The sequence below is a fragment of the Equus quagga genome, chromosome 2 (assembly GCF_021613505.1).
Source record: "Equus quagga isolate Etosha38 chromosome 2, UCLA_HA_Equagga_1.0, whole genome shotgun sequence".
Lineage (NCBI taxonomy): Eukaryota > Metazoa > Chordata > Mammalia > Perissodactyla > Equidae > Equus > Equus quagga.
Genome location: NC_060268.1, coordinates 107,028,230 through 107,045,732, shown reverse-complemented (window position 1 = coordinate 107,045,732; position 17,503 = coordinate 107,028,230). Strand labels below are relative to the sequence as shown.

Below are 17,503 nucleotides of genomic sequence, written 5' to 3'. Positions count from 1 at the left end.
ATTCAGCTGTCCCTCAGCTTGAAAGGAAGGCAGAGCCCTTTTTCCTTTTCCTTGTAGAGTTCCAGAGAACACCAGGCTGGGAGGGTTTCCTCTGGGAATGCTTATTAACTGATCTGGCGCTGAGATCGGATCCAGGAGTGAATGCATATAGATTGGGGAATGAGTGGCGACCATTGGTTTGGGAATAGCCCTCTTCAAATGGAAATAAGGTTTTAAAGGGAGCAAGGGTGTTTCCCAAGCAGACAGTCTCAGTGGCAAAGATGAAGAAGAGTTGTGGAAGACGCTTAATTAAGCTCTCCCTTGTTCTGCAAGGGGGGATCTGGCCCCCGCCCCTAGCCTTCAAAGGTGACTGACATTCTATCAATGTCATTTGAAGGAAAGCACATCAACTTAAAAGGGTGATAGAAAGGAAATAACAACTCATCAGAATTATGCATGAGTTGTTATACAATGTGAGTGATTTAGTAAATATGTCCAATAAAAATGGAAATGAAATCCCTTGCTGTGGTGCATCTGTTTTGTGTGATTTTTCATACTTTGTTGGCATACTATCCAAGACAAATTTTTCTATATAATGCAAAACAGTGGAAATTATGTCATTTGTCATGAATCTAAAATTGTTGTCCTCTCATCATTCTATAAAATTGAAGCTTTGTGTTCTTGTCTTCTGTTTGCTTCCTGTTGCCTGACCATTCAACTCCCTGAAGTACACGGAGGAGGACGTGGAAATAGAAATAGGAAGGAAAACTCAATTATGTCAGATTAGCAGTTTATATATAAATTTATATGTATAGATAGTTAGTGAACTGAAATCTGGACTAAAGTGAGGTTTTAGAGTTCCGATTTATTTGTATGGATAAGAAAAATTAATTATATCTGGTATTGTCCTATGGGCCCTCCAGTAGTGAATTTTAATGTGAACTATGAAAACTGCCCAGTTCCTCCAAAATAATGCTTGGATTATTGCCTCACTCCTTCAAGTAAGAACATTGGATTACAGAACAAATGTAAAATGGGTTGCCTTACGTTTACTCATTCATTCATTCACTCTTAGCCAGCTTGTGCCAGAAACTGTGCCAGACACTAGGACTATTAAAAGGTTAGGACAGACATGATCTTTACTTTGATGGGCTCCTTTTTGTCCACCTGGCATTCTAAAATACAGTACTTCCCATTCGTATTTTTGTTATTTAAAAATAGTTTTCTCAAACTATAGCAACAACTTATCACTTGCTGATAAGTATCTCCAGGCAGAAAATGCTTTCACCCTCTCCAGGTAATAATCTGTATTTTAGTGTCCACACCTTTTTGTAGTTTGGAACTTTGTAGGGTCATTGACACCGTGACAGGAATGCAAAGAGTGACAGTAAAGCACGAGTGTTGTGTTCGTTACGCAAATAACTGTCTCGTACTTGACAGGTTACACCAGGCGATGGTGACGGACAGCCAGTGGATATTCTCCCTCATGGAAATACATTCATCAAAACTCAGGCCTCAGATAGCTATTGAAAATCTTCTATGTTTAACTTTAAAGTCTGTAATGCAATAAAACGTTATTCTTGGTCTCAAGCTTTCTGAGAAAAAGAGGGAAGCGATTGGCTTCATGAAGAACTTTCTGAGCCTCTGTTTTAAGTCAAATGTGGTGCTAGGTCCTGGGGGTACAGTGGGTGGAAACAGGGTCCACCCCTGTGTCTGGTGAGGAAGGAAAGGATGGCGGCTGATGAATCATTCAGTCCCAGACGGCCTACCTTCGTATTGGTATTCGGTATGACGCACACCTTTTCAATTCCAGACTTTGATTCAAAGGGCTTGGTCAAGTGGGGTTATGGTCTAGATGTCTCTTTTTCTATTTGTAGTCTAGGTGTGTCTCTATTTCCATCTGTAAATGAAGGAAATATGTAGAAAAGTGAATGAATATTTCATTTCGTCGCTATTTCCTGTGTGACAGTGCCCTGACCTGTACAGTAACTTATACTATGTGGTTATTCCTGTTGGAAGCTTTTGATTTTTCAAGCAACAGAAAGAAAGAGTTTGTGATTCAACTGAATGAGCATCAATTACCCCTGTCACCTTGTTGGGTGATTTGGAAAGAGTCTTTGAGCTATTAGCAGGCTATTAGCATAACAGACATTAAAATGATTAAAATATCAGTGATTACTTCAAACCCTGGGCCTACAAAAGGCTTCTTTTCAAGCACATAATATAAAAGAAACAGGGCGTTCCTTTGACGGAATCTCTCTGCCTTTGTTTCCAAAGATTCTTTTTGCTGCTAATGGAAAATATGATATGATGTGGGCCACATTAACTATTCTTTGATAGCTTTCGAAGGAGATAGCCCAAGTGTCTTGGAAAGAGCGCTGAGCTGGGAGTCAGGGGCTCCGGTTTCCAGCGCGAACCTGTCCCTGAGTAGCTATGTCACCTTTCCAACCTCTCTGAGCTTCCTTCTGAGAACTGGAGATTTCCTTGGTGCTACCTCAAACATTTGTGTGAACTGAAGTAGTGTAGTGTGTGTGGAAAACTAAAGTGCCATACAAGGTAACTGGAGGATTGGACGTAAAGGATAGCATTGCAGTATGTTGTGAGGCTTTTCATTAGGTTATTGGGTTCAGTTAAAGGTTTTCTATGATGCAGTCCAGTACAGTAAAACCAATAGGCAATTTCAGGTTACAGTAAACGCAAGTTGTAATTACATGATTAAGCTGTGGCTGCACGGTCCATGGTTTCCGCCATCCAGGTCCAGCTAATTTGTTCAACTGCCTTTTGTTTTTTTTGGTAAGAATATACCTTATTCCTTTAAACTTTCTCCATTCTCTGGGTTTTTGGTTTTGTTTTGCTGCTCCTCAAAAGTACCATCCCTCTTTATCATCCCCTAGGACTCTTCCCCTTTGTTTTTGAAGTAGCATAAATTCATGTGTCCTACTTTTATGTACAGTGAAAAGAATAAAGTAACAGGATAATGATGTATTGTTCCATAGGTAGATGTACACGAAGGGAATTTTATAGTTTTAAAGTTTTCTGCAATTCTGATTGTTACATAAAGTTAAACTTTATAATTCCATAGTTTTATAAATATTATCTAGAAAGAACTTTCATGAAAGTGTAGTGCCTTTTGCTGTCTAATATTGGTTTCCTCTATTTCATAGAAGCAAAAGGTAATATTATCTGTTTGTAACTAACTTCTTTCTTGTGAAGCTGTCACTTCAGGAAGCTTACATATTTCATATAATTCTATCTTAACATACCCTTGCTCTTCCTATTCCATTTATAAGAGGAGAAACATTGGTCCAAAGAGATTGTCCCGTTTCTAAGCTACGCATTGGCAGGTGTGGGTTTTGAGACCAGAGCCCAAACTCTCCCTTTAATGGAGAATAGTTTGATTGAGGTAGAGGGTTCCTGCTGGGAATGAATAGAGAAAACTGTGTCACTTGGCTGGGCTCCACCAGTGGTGGTCCTGATGGTCAGGCTGAGAAGGCTGAAGCGAGCCTTTAGAACCAAGTCTCGAGCCTGGCCAGCAGAGATTCCACTTTCAAGGACTTAAATTATTGATGGTAAATGGAGGGTTCTTCTGGGAAATTAGAGGTGTCATTTGAAAGGAATGGGCCTGTGTGGGTAGATGTGACTTTGGGGTCCTTCCTGGGCGTCTCTGAAGTTAGGGGTGCATAGGTACAGTGCTTGGCAGTGGGTGTGGGTGCCTGTCACCTGTGAACCAGAGTGGATGCCACCCCTGTGCTGGCCCTGCACAGAAGCCTGGAAGTGATAGGAGCTGTTGACCTAGAAATCTCCTGTGGGAAAGCCTGCTTTAGACAGCAGGAAGCAGGGAGAGTGCTGATGAATATGGATATGAGTAAGTTAATGAGGGTCCCTTGTCCATGAATAAGCCATCCCAGGGAGTTCACGATGCTAAGTTCAGAAGGACAAGTAGCATTGTTTCAGAATAAAGCAATAAAATGGAAGATTCTCTGAGGCACCCAACTAATAAAACTGCTTGTCATTCTTAGAGTTTTGTAGTGTCACATTTTAACTAGCACATTTTTTATGACCTTCTTGTTGTACAAAATGTTTTGCCTTCGAGCATATACTACTGCGAGAGATTGCACTCAGGAAAGTTACTGGCTAGACAAGCAGTGTTAAAAAATTGTATTTATTTGTAACCCTGAAGCTGAGTTTGTATTGATCTCTACCTAGCATGTTAATTAGTAGCATAAGTAGATGACATGTACATTCGTTATTGAGCAAAGAGGAAATCGATAACGCGTACATGTAGGTGATCCCGCAGCCTTATCTGATGTCTTTGAGGATCTCCTTTTGGCAAGCAAGCTGTGAAAAGTGTGCCAGGAGCTAGAAATGCAATTCACATCCATTCACTGGATTCGGTGTGTCGGAAGGAAGCCAAGCAAGTTTATCAGTGAGGTCTGAGTCTGTAATGCTGGAAAGCAAAAGACTTTAGTCTTTTCTTCAAAAATGTTTCAGTTTACGCAACATTAGCAGCTCCCTTTTTCGGAAATGTCCTTTTGTGCTCTTTTTGCATTCGGTCGGTGTGGGTTTCACGTGGCCTTTACTTAGTGGTCAGCAGTGTTTGCTGTGCGCCCCTTCACAGCAGCACCACTTTTGATGCTCCAGAAGAGCTGGGATCTCTTGCCCAGCATCTGTGCTAGAACCACCCAAGGAGGGGAAGGGATGTGCAAGGGCAGGTGCACGTCCGTTTCTGGTACTGCAGCAGGAGGAGGACCTCCGTAGGCCAGTTTTTAATTTTTATTTTATACCTCTTCCCATTCCCCTGAAAATTGGCTGAATTTTCTATATGTATCCTTCAAGGAATTCCTCATACAGATGGAGCAGAACTAAGATTGAGGCGGTTTGATGATGTGTAATAATTAGTGGTATTTATTTGAGGTCTCAGTCGTAGAAGTCAAAAAGCAAAAATCTAGTTTATAAGAGTAGTTGCTGTAAAAGTGTCCCATAATAACAAAATTAGTTTTGGTTTTAAAATAAAACCATTCTTTTGAGAATAGCTGATTTTTATTAGGGCAAAAGAATGCCAATTTTTAGTATTAAAAGATCGTTTACATGTGACTGTGTAGGAGGTTGGAAATGAAATAATTCCCCCCTGGTTCTCTCCTCAACCTAATGCATTGCACAAGATTTTGTCAACACTCTCTCAAATATTAGGCGTGATTACCCATTTATATAATTTTTGGGAAGATTCAAGCTAAATTACACATCCTTTAAAGGCTATAGTCTATGAGCGTGAACTGAATACACCACACTGCTCCGGCATCTGTCTTCTCTTACCTTATTCTTCCTTTTAAATCAAACCCAGTAAACTTGAAACCCACACAAGCGCTGGAAATGCACATTGCCCTTTGGTGCACAAGATTCAATGTTCATGTTCCTTTCATTCAAAATCTAACTCCAGGACCTTTGACTTTGGCGGGTCTCCATGAAAGGTCCCCTGGCTTGCACTGTTAGGCAGCTGCAGCCTTTGAGACAGCAAAGCCTGGGTTTCATCTCAACCTCCAGTAACCTGCTGAGAGCCTCAGTTAGGGTAGAAGACAGAGTAGATTTTCTTGATGTTTTGGTATCTGCTAAGGTAATATCCCACCTTTATGATTTCTAATTAGGACATTGGCCATATGGTTGAATCAGTTGTTCTAGGGGAGGTGGTATCTAGTTAAATAGGAAAACACTTGGAAACAATTTAAGTCCATGAGTAGGTATCAAGAGCCTTGGCATTTTACACAAAAAAAACAGTGCAGTCCAATGTAAATCTGGACTTAGTAAATTTGGCCAATAATTGACTAGCGCATTCAATAAATCCAGAGTAATCTAAATTTGCCTAGATAAGAGAGATGAATTTTGCTTTGGGGGAAGGAGAGTTAAAACAAAAGGTAGGAAGTAAAGTTTACTAACAAACAGATCATCACTACCTCATTCTCTGTAAACAGGAGTATCTCTTTAGGATGGTTTATTCAGTCATTCCTCATCTGTTCTCAAAATGGCAGCGCCTCCATCCACTTGGTTTCCCAAGCCTAAAAGGGGACGTGGTTTTGGTTTCTGCCTCTGTCTCCATCCCAAGCTTCAAGTACTCTCTTTTTTTTTTTTTTTTTTGAGGAAGATTAGCCCTGAGCTAACATCTGCTGCCAATCCTCCTGTTTTTGCTGAGGAACACTGGCCCTGAGCTAACATCCGTGCCCATCTTCGTCTACTTTCTATGTGGGACGCCTACCACAGCATGGCTTGCCAAGCAGTGCCATGTCTGCACCCAGGATCCAAACGGGCGAACCCCAGGCTACCGAAGCACAACGTGCACACGTAACGCTGAGCCACCAGGCTGGCCCCAAGCTCTAAATACTCTTGATTTGACGGATGAGAAATAACTTTCCGCCAGTATTGCTGTTGAGAAAACTGGAGCTCTCTGTGTCCCAGTCCTTTGTGTGTCCTTTGCCCCCCACTCCTCCTCCCCATCAGAAATTTAAGATCACTTCCTTAACCCAGGAGTCTGAGTTGCACAGTGACTATCTTGATGTGGACCTGTTTTCAAGCATTGTACCGGGCACGCTGTGGACCTTTTCATCTGGTTTTACATATCCTTTAGTGCTGGAAGTTTTCTTGTATTATTTCGTAATCATTTCCTCCCTACCTTGTTCTCTGTCTTTTCTTTCTGGTACCTCTGTTGGGTGGATGTTAGACCTTTGATTGGACTCTCATTTTCTTATGTCTGCTCTCATATAACATTTTGGGAGAGTTCCTGAGTTTAGCTGCCACCTGTCTCGCTGGATTTTTTATTTTCAACTTTAGCTATCCTGTTTTTAAATTTCAAAGTTCCTCCTTCTCTGAGGATACGGTTGGTTGGTGAGGCTCACTAAAGAGTGAGCGGATGGCTTCCGTCTGCTCGTCTTTTCTCTAGAGAAGGGTGACAGCGTTCTGAAGCTGGGTTTGCAGGAAGGAGGAGTGACCCTGGGTCTCATTTCCAGTGAGACTTTGCCTGAGCCTTTGGTTTTCAGCTGGCTCTCCTCTGCCTCTTGGCCTTGAGTCTAGACCGTTCCCATTGACTTCCCTGGACCATTGCTCCCAACCCCTAGAGGTAAGGAGGGGTTATAGCCTGACTGGGCCCAGTGCCGAGGGTGGCACTCTTCTTTGTTCCCTCCTTTCTGATAACCCCCCTCTCTCATGCCTTCTCCCTCCCTTTTGGCTTCTGCAGGGCCTGGTGCTTCCTATTCCCGTGCCCGGGGTGCAAGGGGACTCATGTTACTCCTCTTTGTCTTCCCCTCGGGACATCCTTGGCTCCTGCCTTCCTCTGCTCGGCTAAACCTCTGGCATTCTTCTAGCTTAATATGCTGTCTGTTAGAGTTTCAGGTGCCTCCAAGTTTCGTTGATGGTTGAGTTTCTGTTTCTTGTTCTCTGTGTTCTTTTGTTATGATATTGAAAAGAGGCTGAAAAGTTTTACTTTACTGTCTCGAGAATGCAAGTCTGCTTTTTAAAGAGTGATACCCTCCGGTCATAGGTTTCTCATGGGGTGAGCATTGGAAGGTGTTTGTGTTGACTCTGGAAGGTCTGGGGAGAGGCGCGCTGGCTTTATCAACGTGGTAGATGGGGGTGATTTGCCCTGACACTCAAATTTGAAACTTACCCAGCCTTCCTGTGTCCTCACCCAACTGCACCAGGTGGCCTCGCAAGCCAACTTTGGTCAAGCTAATAGCACTATTTGCCCTGTGAATTAGTGGGAAACTGGAGGGATGTCTGACTCAAGTCACCTTTTTCAGGCCGAAGGGTCTTACATCCCTGACTGATCATTAGAGCACATGGGAGAGCACACTCGATGACCTTTGGGGAGCTGTAATGCTAGTTTAAGAGAGAACTATAATAACTAAAAACCGTACTTGACTTTGACAAGATGGACACTCAGGTTTTCCCTTGACTGTGACAGCTGTTAACTAATTTTGTTTTTGACGTTTCTCAGACTTGATAGAAAAAGCAACATGTGACTTTCATTCCTAATTTTATAACTGTACTTGAAAATACCTGTTCAGGTTATATATGAGGCATTTTTTTTTTAAAGATTTTATTTTTTCCTTTTTCTCCCCAAAGCCCCCCAGTACATAGTTGTATAGTATATTCTTCGTTGTGGGTCCTTCTAGTTGTGGCATGTGGGATGCTGCCTCAGCGTGGTTTGATGAGCAGTGCCATGTCTGCGCCCAGGATTCAAACCAACAAAACACTGGGCCGCCTGCAGCAGAGCGCGGAAGCTTAACCACTCAGCCACGGGGCCAGCCCCTATATGAGGCATTTTTAATCTATTAAAGTTTATTTATCACCCATGTTCAATGTGCATGATTCCATGTGTACAAATTCGTTACAGATATATTCAGGTCTGTCTAAGAAGTTTGCAAACTCCCTGGAGAGGGAAGATATATGCATGAAATACCTAACAGTGTATCTGTCAATTAAGCAGAGCCACAGCATGGTGCTGGATCCTAATGCTCCAGGCTAGGTAGTAAATAGACAAGGTTGCCATAAGCCAGGGACACTCCTTAGGGTCGATGGCTCTGTCCTTGTCCGTGAGACCTGAGGAGCACAGGCAGGCCGCAAGTAAGCCTTGCTGATGGCCCAGCGCCAAGCCTCCCTTCTCACCATCTCTTCTTGGCCCCACAGAGGGTGTTCAGAGCTCTGCCGGATCCCCATGGTGGAATATAAACTCGACAGCGAAGGCACCCCCTGCGAGTACAAAACCCCCTTCCGGAGGAACACCACGTGGCACCGGGTGCCCACGCCTGCCCTGCAGCCGCTGTCCAGGGCCTCCCCCGTCCCCGGCACGCCCGACCGGCTGCAGTGCCAGCAGCTGCTCCAGCAGGCCCAGGCTGCCATTCCCCGCAGCACCTCCTTCGACCGCAAGCTGCCCGATGGCACGAGGTAATGCTGGCGCCGCTTCCTCAAGGACGGCCCTTGTAAAGCCCTGGGGTTACAGCTCCAGATTGTAGGGGAGGGACTACTTATTGGGCTTGAGCTTTTCTGAGTTAGCTTGTTTTGAACAGGTTGGCACGCAGGGCAGGCCCCAGATGCAGTGGAGCTTGGACGTGGCCTGCTTCCAGCCCAGCCCCGGGGCTGATGACACACAGGTCCTGCCCATGGGTCCTGCCTGCCAGGGCCACGGCTTTCCCTCTCCATCCGTGATCCTCATGGTCAACTGGCTCTTTAAACCATCTTGGGAAGGGTACCCGAGAGACTGTATTGCTTGAGCCTCTGGATAAGTGAACAGTTTTGAGTATAAATAAAACAAAACTGCAAAATCAGTGATTAAATCCCGTCACCCTGATGCACATGATATTTTAAGAGGTCCTCAGGTCATTAGCATTTTTTTGCTTTTCTCTCTCATTTTAAGCAAAGTGAGTTGAGTTTAAAATTAATTTTTCAGTGAGAGAATGCACTTGTTTAAAAGTTAAATTCAATGGCATCAGAAGCTGGTGAGAATTTGGGGATGCATAATTCACATAGGTAGTTCTAAGTGAACACAACAGTAAATTTTTGTTAGTGGTGTTATTCATTCCACCCTTTTGTTTTAGCTTTCACGTAACTTATGGGCCGTGGAGGTACCATGAGTTTCCCCAGAACGGCTTGTCAGGCTCCGCTGGCCTCATAGCGAGTTGTCGGCATGGATGCTGTGCCCGCTGCTCACTGATGTAGTATTTCCTGGAGCCTGTCACTCGTCCTCTCCCAGCCTCCAATTTCCTCATCTAAGAAATAAACTTAGTAATAATAGAGACCTCTTTGGGACCTTATGAGGATTGAATCAATCAATATATGTAAACATCTTAGAACCATTCCTGGCACGTAGTAAGCCTATATAAGTATTAATAATGAGTTAATAAGATCAAAACATGTGGTCTTCCTCTGCTTTCTCCAGTTTTTCTTTCCAGAGTGAATGCAGGAATGGTGTTAACTTTAAGTTGATGTTAAATCATCTTGACTCTGGGTTTCCTTACTCAATAGTCTGCTGAGTTTATGAACTCCTCATATTCAAAGAAATGCATGTAGGAAGCCCAGGTGAATGGGGTGACCTCAGGAAGCGTCTGCAGAGCCTCCCTTAATAAAGTAAACTTTAGTAAATTGTAGGGGGAAAAACAGGGTTCTGGTGGCAAAATGGAAATGTAGCAAGCACATCTTCATCAAGTGAGTTCTCATGAGAATTTACTCATTTTTGTGTGTCTGAAATAAATCGGATTGCATTCAATAGATGTGTGAAAATAAATGGTTTTGCCAAATTTAGAGTTTCTCTCGGCATAGATTTTAAATATAGAACCAAAATGGGACTTGCATTAAGTTTCATAGAACAAGTATTGGTAACGTTTTCATAATTCTGTATTCTTGGGGGTTCTGTTGCTCTTCTTCCGTATTACACTGGAATCATTATTTGTGCTTTAAATCTTTAGATGGTAGTCTTGTTCCTGCCACATCTGTTTCTACAATAAATTACCAACCATAACCACCTATGTCTCATAGCATCACCACTTCTTAGTTTATTTGTCCACGATTTATGCTGTTTCACATTGCAATGTATATTTCTTCATTTTCTTTGTCATTGTAAAAATGAATTCACTTGTAAAACGAAACAGGCCAGGTCAAGATGTTGACACTCCGCAGATACCTCAGTGCCCTGTTAATGACTCTAGTCAACATTTCAGAAGTTCACCCAGCAACCAGTCATCCTCCAGTGACCCCGGACCCGGAGGCAGCGGACCCTGGAGACCGCCAGTGGGATACGATGGGTATCGCTCATTTTTGCCTTACTGCTGGCCCCTGGGAGGGACTTGTTGCCGTGACTCATTCAGAAGCATTGAGTGTGCGCCTGCCGTACACAAGGCCTTTTGGGGGATATATAAATGCTGGACAGGCTTTTAATAAGTCTCTTGCCCTGGCCAGAAAGCTCAGCATTTCTCTGGAGGTAGTGCTTATTTGTCTAAATTCTGAGCTTGTCTATTTTTTCTTTTTTGTAAGGAAAGTCTTTCAGAATATGTGAAAATTAAGGATTTGGGGACTCTATGGGCGATGAGCCTTGGGAGTTTCTCCCTCACTTAAATAGCCAATGAGGAATCAATTCACAGCCTCTCTTGAAAGTGCTTTTTCTCCAAAACACAGCGCAGAATCATTGAAGGCAAGGTTAGCGTTTGGCACTGCTTTTTCTGCCTCCTGTTGGAGAACAGCAGGAGGTGGCCTCACAGGCTGGGCTGAGGACCGTCCCGTGCAGTGAGTGTGTGCGGGGTGTCCAGGAGCCGGGGGTCAGGTGGAGCCCGGGGACAACTGGGAGCACCGAGACGGTGAATCGACTGATAAAATAACTCAGGGAAAATGTTCACATCCTTTGGGGAGGAAGAGGCCAAGGCTAATGCGGTCATGTTCTCCCCAGGAGGCGGCAGGTGGGGCTGCTCCCGCCAGCAGTGTTCCACGGAGGGAAATGCTCTTCCTGGAATCCTCTTTCCTTCCAGTTTGGGCGTAGAAGTAGATATTTGCGGTTTGGAGTTTGGGATACCTGTGGTCCTTACCTTAGATAATGGATGGAGTTCTTAAAAGTTGTATATAGTGAAACTTTTCTTAATTGAGTGGCATTTTAAAAGTAAAGGGGAGTTTTTTGTATCAACGGAAAAACCATTCCTGGCTTTTTCTGCAAACCAGGATCTGTAACTGGGGTTCTGTAAGAAAGGATCACTTTGTAATATGAATAAGTATCCTGTGATTTATTTCTTTTGTGAGATTATATTGTCATACTTTTGGTTCTCGTAAAATAAAGTCCACCTAGATGTCGTCTAGAGCCAGTCAGTCTTCTTTTCTTTTCCTTAAAAAGTTTGATATAAAGACATGTCAGTGCCATGGATTCTAGACACATAAAACAAAACGGAAGCGGTGAGGTCTCCTTAGCTTGTCACGGACCACTTATCTCACCCTAGACGGTCTTTACCCTCCTGGCGTCAGCGGCCCTCCTCTGTCTGTAAGTGGCCGTCATCCAAATGCCTTTATTGACCCAGTGGTGAAACTAGAGCTCCAGTTCCAGAGGCTTGAAGCTTCTCTGGCAGCGTTGGGCCAAGAGATACTGCATTTCCATTTGCCAGAAGCAACTTCTGATTAGGGGTGTCCCTTCTATTGCCCATTTATGAGCCGGCACACAGAGAGGACACGCTGGGACATGCTGGTGGCATGGCCTGGCGAGCAGGCCAGGGCTCAGCTCTGTGTTCTTTGCAGGTGCCAGTCTCCCCTACTGCTCGAGCACCAGGGCTCAGGCCCTTTGGAATGTGAAGGAGCCCGGGAGCGGGAGGACACCATGGAAGGGAGCAGACACCCAGGTAATAAGGAACTCTGCCGGTAGACTTGACCTTCCTCCTTGCTCCTTCCCTCCTGCTCCCCCTCTTCTCCCATCGCTTCTGTATTTATTTGTTTCTTCAACATGCGTGTTCGGTGAGCACCATCTACAACATGCTGAGGTGGTGGGCCAAGTCTCCTGATGACATAGGGGCCGTGGTTGGTTGTGGTTGTGATACCTGTGGAAATGGAACATTAACTTCATAGTGGTTGTTCTGTCTACTCTTACCGCATTCCATTGGTAAGACTAGAAAGTTCTAGAACCACAATCCTGTTCATTTTTACCAAACCATTTGTTGGGCTCCTGTATTTCTGTGCTCTTTTGTCAACACTAGAAATTAGATATTCAACTCTTCTCTCTTTATATGACAGAAACCAAATGGCATGGCCCACCTTCCAAAGTCCTGAGTTCCTATAAAGAGAGAGCCTTGCAGAAAGATGGAAGCTGCAAAGATTCCCCCAATAAGCTTTCTCATGTAAGTCCTTGTTCGTAAACCAGCCGCTCATTCAGCCGTTCTGATGCATCTCAGCACACATCACTTATTAGTATTGTTGCCAGGGATTTTCAGTGGCACCTCATTTACCTCACAGGTCTGTTAGAGGTGAGGTAAAAAAAATAAGTAAATAAAACGTTAAGGGTTTTTTTCCTGCTTGATTTATAAAGAACCTCAAAGAAAGGTCACACAGCAAATTACTGGCAAAACCAAGATTGTATCCTTAGCCTTCTGATCCTCCATATCCAGCTTGATAGTTACTGAGTCATGTTCCTATTTTTAATCTGTTAACCATCTATCCACTTGTGGGCGTAATACAGAAGCGGAAGCTGGGAAGTGGTCTGTGTGGTCAGCAATGGTCACTCTGCCCATCGCCGGCCACTCGTATGTACAGTTACCAATGACTCATGGTCAGAGCAGCAGCAGCTAACATGCGTGTGCTGTTCCAACGTCTGCCCTCCCGGCGCCATGTTCTTTGATTACTTGCACATGTCGTTTTGTTCACTCTCTGTAAAAACCCTAGAAGTGAGCCTTATGGGCGACTGGCTCCGTGAAACAAGACATTCAGTTAAACGTGAAAACATCAATTGTTGGTTGCCGCCGAATAAAACCAACATTTTAAAGTAGTGTAACTTTGAAAATTTGCAGGTAAAGAAATTTTGCAAGTTCCTGACTTGAGTTGTTTCTCTCCTCTTCCTTCAAGTGTCGTTGGCGAGTTACGTGTACATTCCTTCTCTTAGCTGTGTCTGGACCTTGTCTTGAGTTGGCCTTAGAGTATCCACCTGATTCCACCTTTCCAAACCGCTAACAGCGGTTTCAGCGAAGGGATGCGGGGGGGTGGGAGTAGATTTGAGAATATCAACTCAACGTGTGATAAAAAGGTCAAAGGGATTAGCCTAAGGATCTGATAGGATGGAATGAAAGAGGAAAAGCCCAAAGCGCTTTAAAATAGATGAAGGCGTGACTTGTTCTCATGGTGCCACAGCCCTTTGCAGCTGCTGTGGGTCCTGTTAGTTTTCCCGGGCTAGGAAGAGGGGCCGTATCTGTATGAGCACATCAGTCAGACGGGGACATTATTCTGTTCTCTTTGTTCTTTGTCTTGCGGGGACCCCAAAGCACTCCTGTGGACTCTAGGAGAGCCCCGTCTTGTTAGCACCTGGGCACACTCTGACTTGGGCTCTCTCGGAGGGATGGCTTAGTCTTCCCTTGTGCTTTGCGGCTGCAGAGTGCTTCTGCATCTGTTGTCTCATTGGGTCCACACATTAATCATCTGAGCTCAGTATTATAAACACAGAGAGGGGCTAAGTGACTGGCCAAAGTCCTACCACTGTGATTCAAACCTGGGTCTTCTGCCCCAAACCCAGGGCTGGCACTGTAATTTATCATAGAAGAAGTTTCTTGATAAAAGGCTGCTCTCCTCCTATTATTAATTTTCCATGTGCTTTCCCAGTTTATGTAGCCTTTGTTGATTATTTTCTGGTTAGTGACACTGTGGCAATACTTTCGTGTTTCGAGCACAAATAATTGAACAAAGACTTGAAAAGATACCCATTTAAGATGAATTATGGCAGGAATTATGAATCAGGAACTTTTGCCTAAAACCAGGACATTTTTTAAAAGTAAATTCTATCACTGCCTCACATTGAAGAGTGAGGAGAAAGGGTTCAGGTGTGAGCATCTGCTGTGTAACTTTGTGAGGCTGGGTGAGAAGAAACGTCTTCATAGAGAAGCCAAGTATAGGATTCCTTTGAAGCCTTTCTGTTTCTCTTTCTTCCCAAGATTGGAGATAAAAGTTGCTCCAGTCACTCCAGCAGCAACACGCTCTCCAGCAACACTTCCAGCAACAGCGACGACAAACACTTTGGGTCCGGGGACCTGATGGACCCAGAATTGCTGGGGTTGACCTACATCAAAGGGGCCTCCACTGACAGCGGCATTGACACGACCCCGTGCATGCCTACCACAGTCCTCGGCCCCGTTCACCTGGCGGGCAGTAGGTCCGTGCTCCACAGTCGGGCGGAACAGTGGGCTGACTCTGCCGACATCTCAGGGCCTGATGATGATCAGGCGAAGATGTACGCTGTCCACAGCTATGCGCCCGCCATCTCTGCCGGCAGTGCTGCTGACGGCAGCATGGGTGACCTCAGCGAAATCTCTTCTCATTCCAGGTAAGTGCCTCCCTGCACTGCTGACCAGCACCTGCTTATGCCACCTGGGCACCCTGGGCGCTGTCGCCTGCTGGGGTGGGGGCAGGGGCCTGAAATAGAAATGGTATGCACGTGAGATAGGTGGTCACCTGTTTGTCAGACTGTCTGACTTAGATGAAATGCTTGTTTCCAGTCTAGTTGTGAAATTTGCACGTTCATGAGTCACATGTTTGTGATTTTATTTTCCTTTCTCTTTAAATTTGAGAGAAAACTACACAGATTTTAATTGCTCTAGTCAGACCACCTATCTATCTCTCCCAATTCAGTCTGTTCTCAAATCTTTAGGGGAAGCAGCGGCAAGCTAGACAGTCGTCAGGTCATAGCGGTAATTAGGGACAGCTTCTGCATTGTCTGGGCAGAGTTCCCTGAGATCAAGGCTCATGCTCACTTCTTCTCTGTTCCCAAGGTCTCCTTACAAGAGGCAGGAGACCTTGGGTCTTCTGTATAACAGTGAAGGTGTGTTCAGATTGGCGGTTCAATTTTTTTTAATAAAGATGAGCTAAATTTAAAGGAATTATATTCTAAGTATAGATGTTTAATATATAGTTACAAGTAGTTTTCAACTCCTGTTTGACACTTGTCTGTACAATGGTTTTAAAACTCATCATTTGTGATTCCTGCCTTCAGAGACTAGGCAAAGAAATAGGTTTATTCAGGTTTGGCTGTGCACAGAATTTAACTACTGCACACCAACTACCACTGTCATTTTCCTTCATCTCCAAGGCCTTCCTAATTCAGCTCTTAGTTACTGTCTGACTTTTCCCCAGAACTCTTCCAAATGCTGAGGACAGAGTCAGATGAACTCATAATGTTAACATCCTCCCAGATACCTCGGGCCGTGGTGGGAGCGTTTCTCCAGATGATGGAGCGTAAGGCAGGTCTGTAGAGTTCACAGTGACAGGCCTTCTGTGCTCCTCACCTCTCCCCTTTCACACAAGCCAAGGGCCCCCTCCCCTTGGACCTGCCCCCCTTCCTCACACAGCCCCCCACTAAGACATAGGGACTTCACAGAGTCTCGGCTTGTAGCCATGATTGACAACCAATATTAAGCCAGTGGGCGGAAAGAAGAGCAGCTATGCTCACCTACTCAAAGCAGCCGTGCAGGTCATTTCGGCTCTCTCCTCTTGATCAAGGCAAAAATGTTATCAGTGGCATCATTACTCTCATTATTGATGTGATTTGATATTCACACAGCAAAGACAGTATTTTGGCTCAGGTCATCAAAAGTCCAGAACTATTAAGGTTCTTCTTGACCCAGCAGCTCAAATGATATCACCCAAGACCGTATACCCTCTTTGTTGAAAATGGCAGTGTCACCTGCAGGCCCCCGGTGCTCATGCCCCTCTAGCCACAGGAAGGAAGTGTGGCTCTTCCCTAGTTTCTGCAGATGTTCCTCCCCCAGCCCCAAAATATGTCCTCATGTCTCCTTGGCTTTAATCATTGTGATTAGGGGGGTACCATTGCCTAAGGCAGGCAGGGCCCTCCACTGGGGCCTGGGGTCAGTGCCACCAGGCAGTTTCCCCAGAAGAAAATCAAGGTATTGTTTTACCAGGAGAAGAGGGAGCAGATGCCAGACTGGGAAATCCTAAGTGTCCACACATACTTTTCTTCCACTGGGGCCAAAGGAGCCTTGGATATGGAGATTATTTTCAAAATAGATGTTCCTACTATTTTTTACCAATTCTCTTTAATAATTTGACTTAAAATATGTTTAGTGATTAACACCTAAAATACAGGCATACCTCGTTTTATTGCACCTCGCTTTATTGCACTTTGCAGATATTGCGTTTTTTCACAAGACCCTCCACCAGCAAAAAGATTACAACTCCCTAAAGGCTCAGATGATGGTTAGTAGTTTTTAGTAACAAAGTGTTTTTTAATTAAGGTATGTACATTGGTTGTTTTAGACATAATGCTATTGCACACTTAATAGACTACAGTATAGTGTAAACATAACTTTTATATGCACTGGGAAACCAAAAAATTTGCGTGACTCGCTTTATTGCAATATTCACTTTATTGCAGTGGTCTGGAACCAAACCCACAGTATCTCCAGGGTATGCCTGTAATCTTTAAGTATTATCAGTGACTTTGGTTACCTGAATTATTCCTACCTTAATTTCGGGGATAGTTGAAAATTGGCCATACTATAAAAACCATCCTGCTATTTTATAACCTTCTAACGTCCACAGTTTAAAAGATTTGTAAAAAAGCTGATTTCATGATCCCTGTTGGACAAATGTAGTTGGCGTCACAAATAGAGTTTTGTGTTACTAAGAAGGAACGTTTCTGTGGGAACTGCTTTCACAGTGCAGTCATTTATAAACAGAGGTGAGATATTTACAGGGATTTGAAGTAGATTTTCTTGAATACCTTAACCATTCATTAATTTAATTTAGACTGTTAGAAAGTATATAGAAGTGCTAGGTTGAATTTCTGATTGATTTTACTTTT

At 44.0% G+C, this 17,503-nt stretch overlaps 1 protein-coding gene across 5 annotated transcripts in view; it reads left to right on the top strand.

Moving 5' to 3' along the window:
* SIPA1L2 (signal induced proliferation associated 1 like 2) overlaps window positions 1–17,503 on the top strand; it is a 210,694-nt gene that overhangs the window by 157,265 nt on the left and 35,926 nt on the right. For 3 of the 5 annotated variants that reach the window (XM_046652987.1, XM_046652983.1, XM_046652982.1), the window contains exons 11-15: window positions 8,653–8,910; window positions 10,611–10,763; window positions 12,232–12,332; window positions 12,721–12,824; window positions 14,622–15,010. In XM_046652987.1, coding sequence (XP_046508943.1) covers window positions 8,653–8,910; window positions 10,611–10,763; window positions 12,232–12,332; window positions 12,721–12,824; window positions 14,622–15,010 — 1,005 coding nt within the window. The remainder of the gene's footprint in view (window positions 1–8,652; window positions 8,911–10,610; window positions 10,764–12,231; window positions 12,333–12,720; window positions 12,825–14,621; window positions 15,011–17,503) is intronic. The other 2 variants (XM_046652986.1, XM_046652984.1) reach the window with 1 other exon arrangement.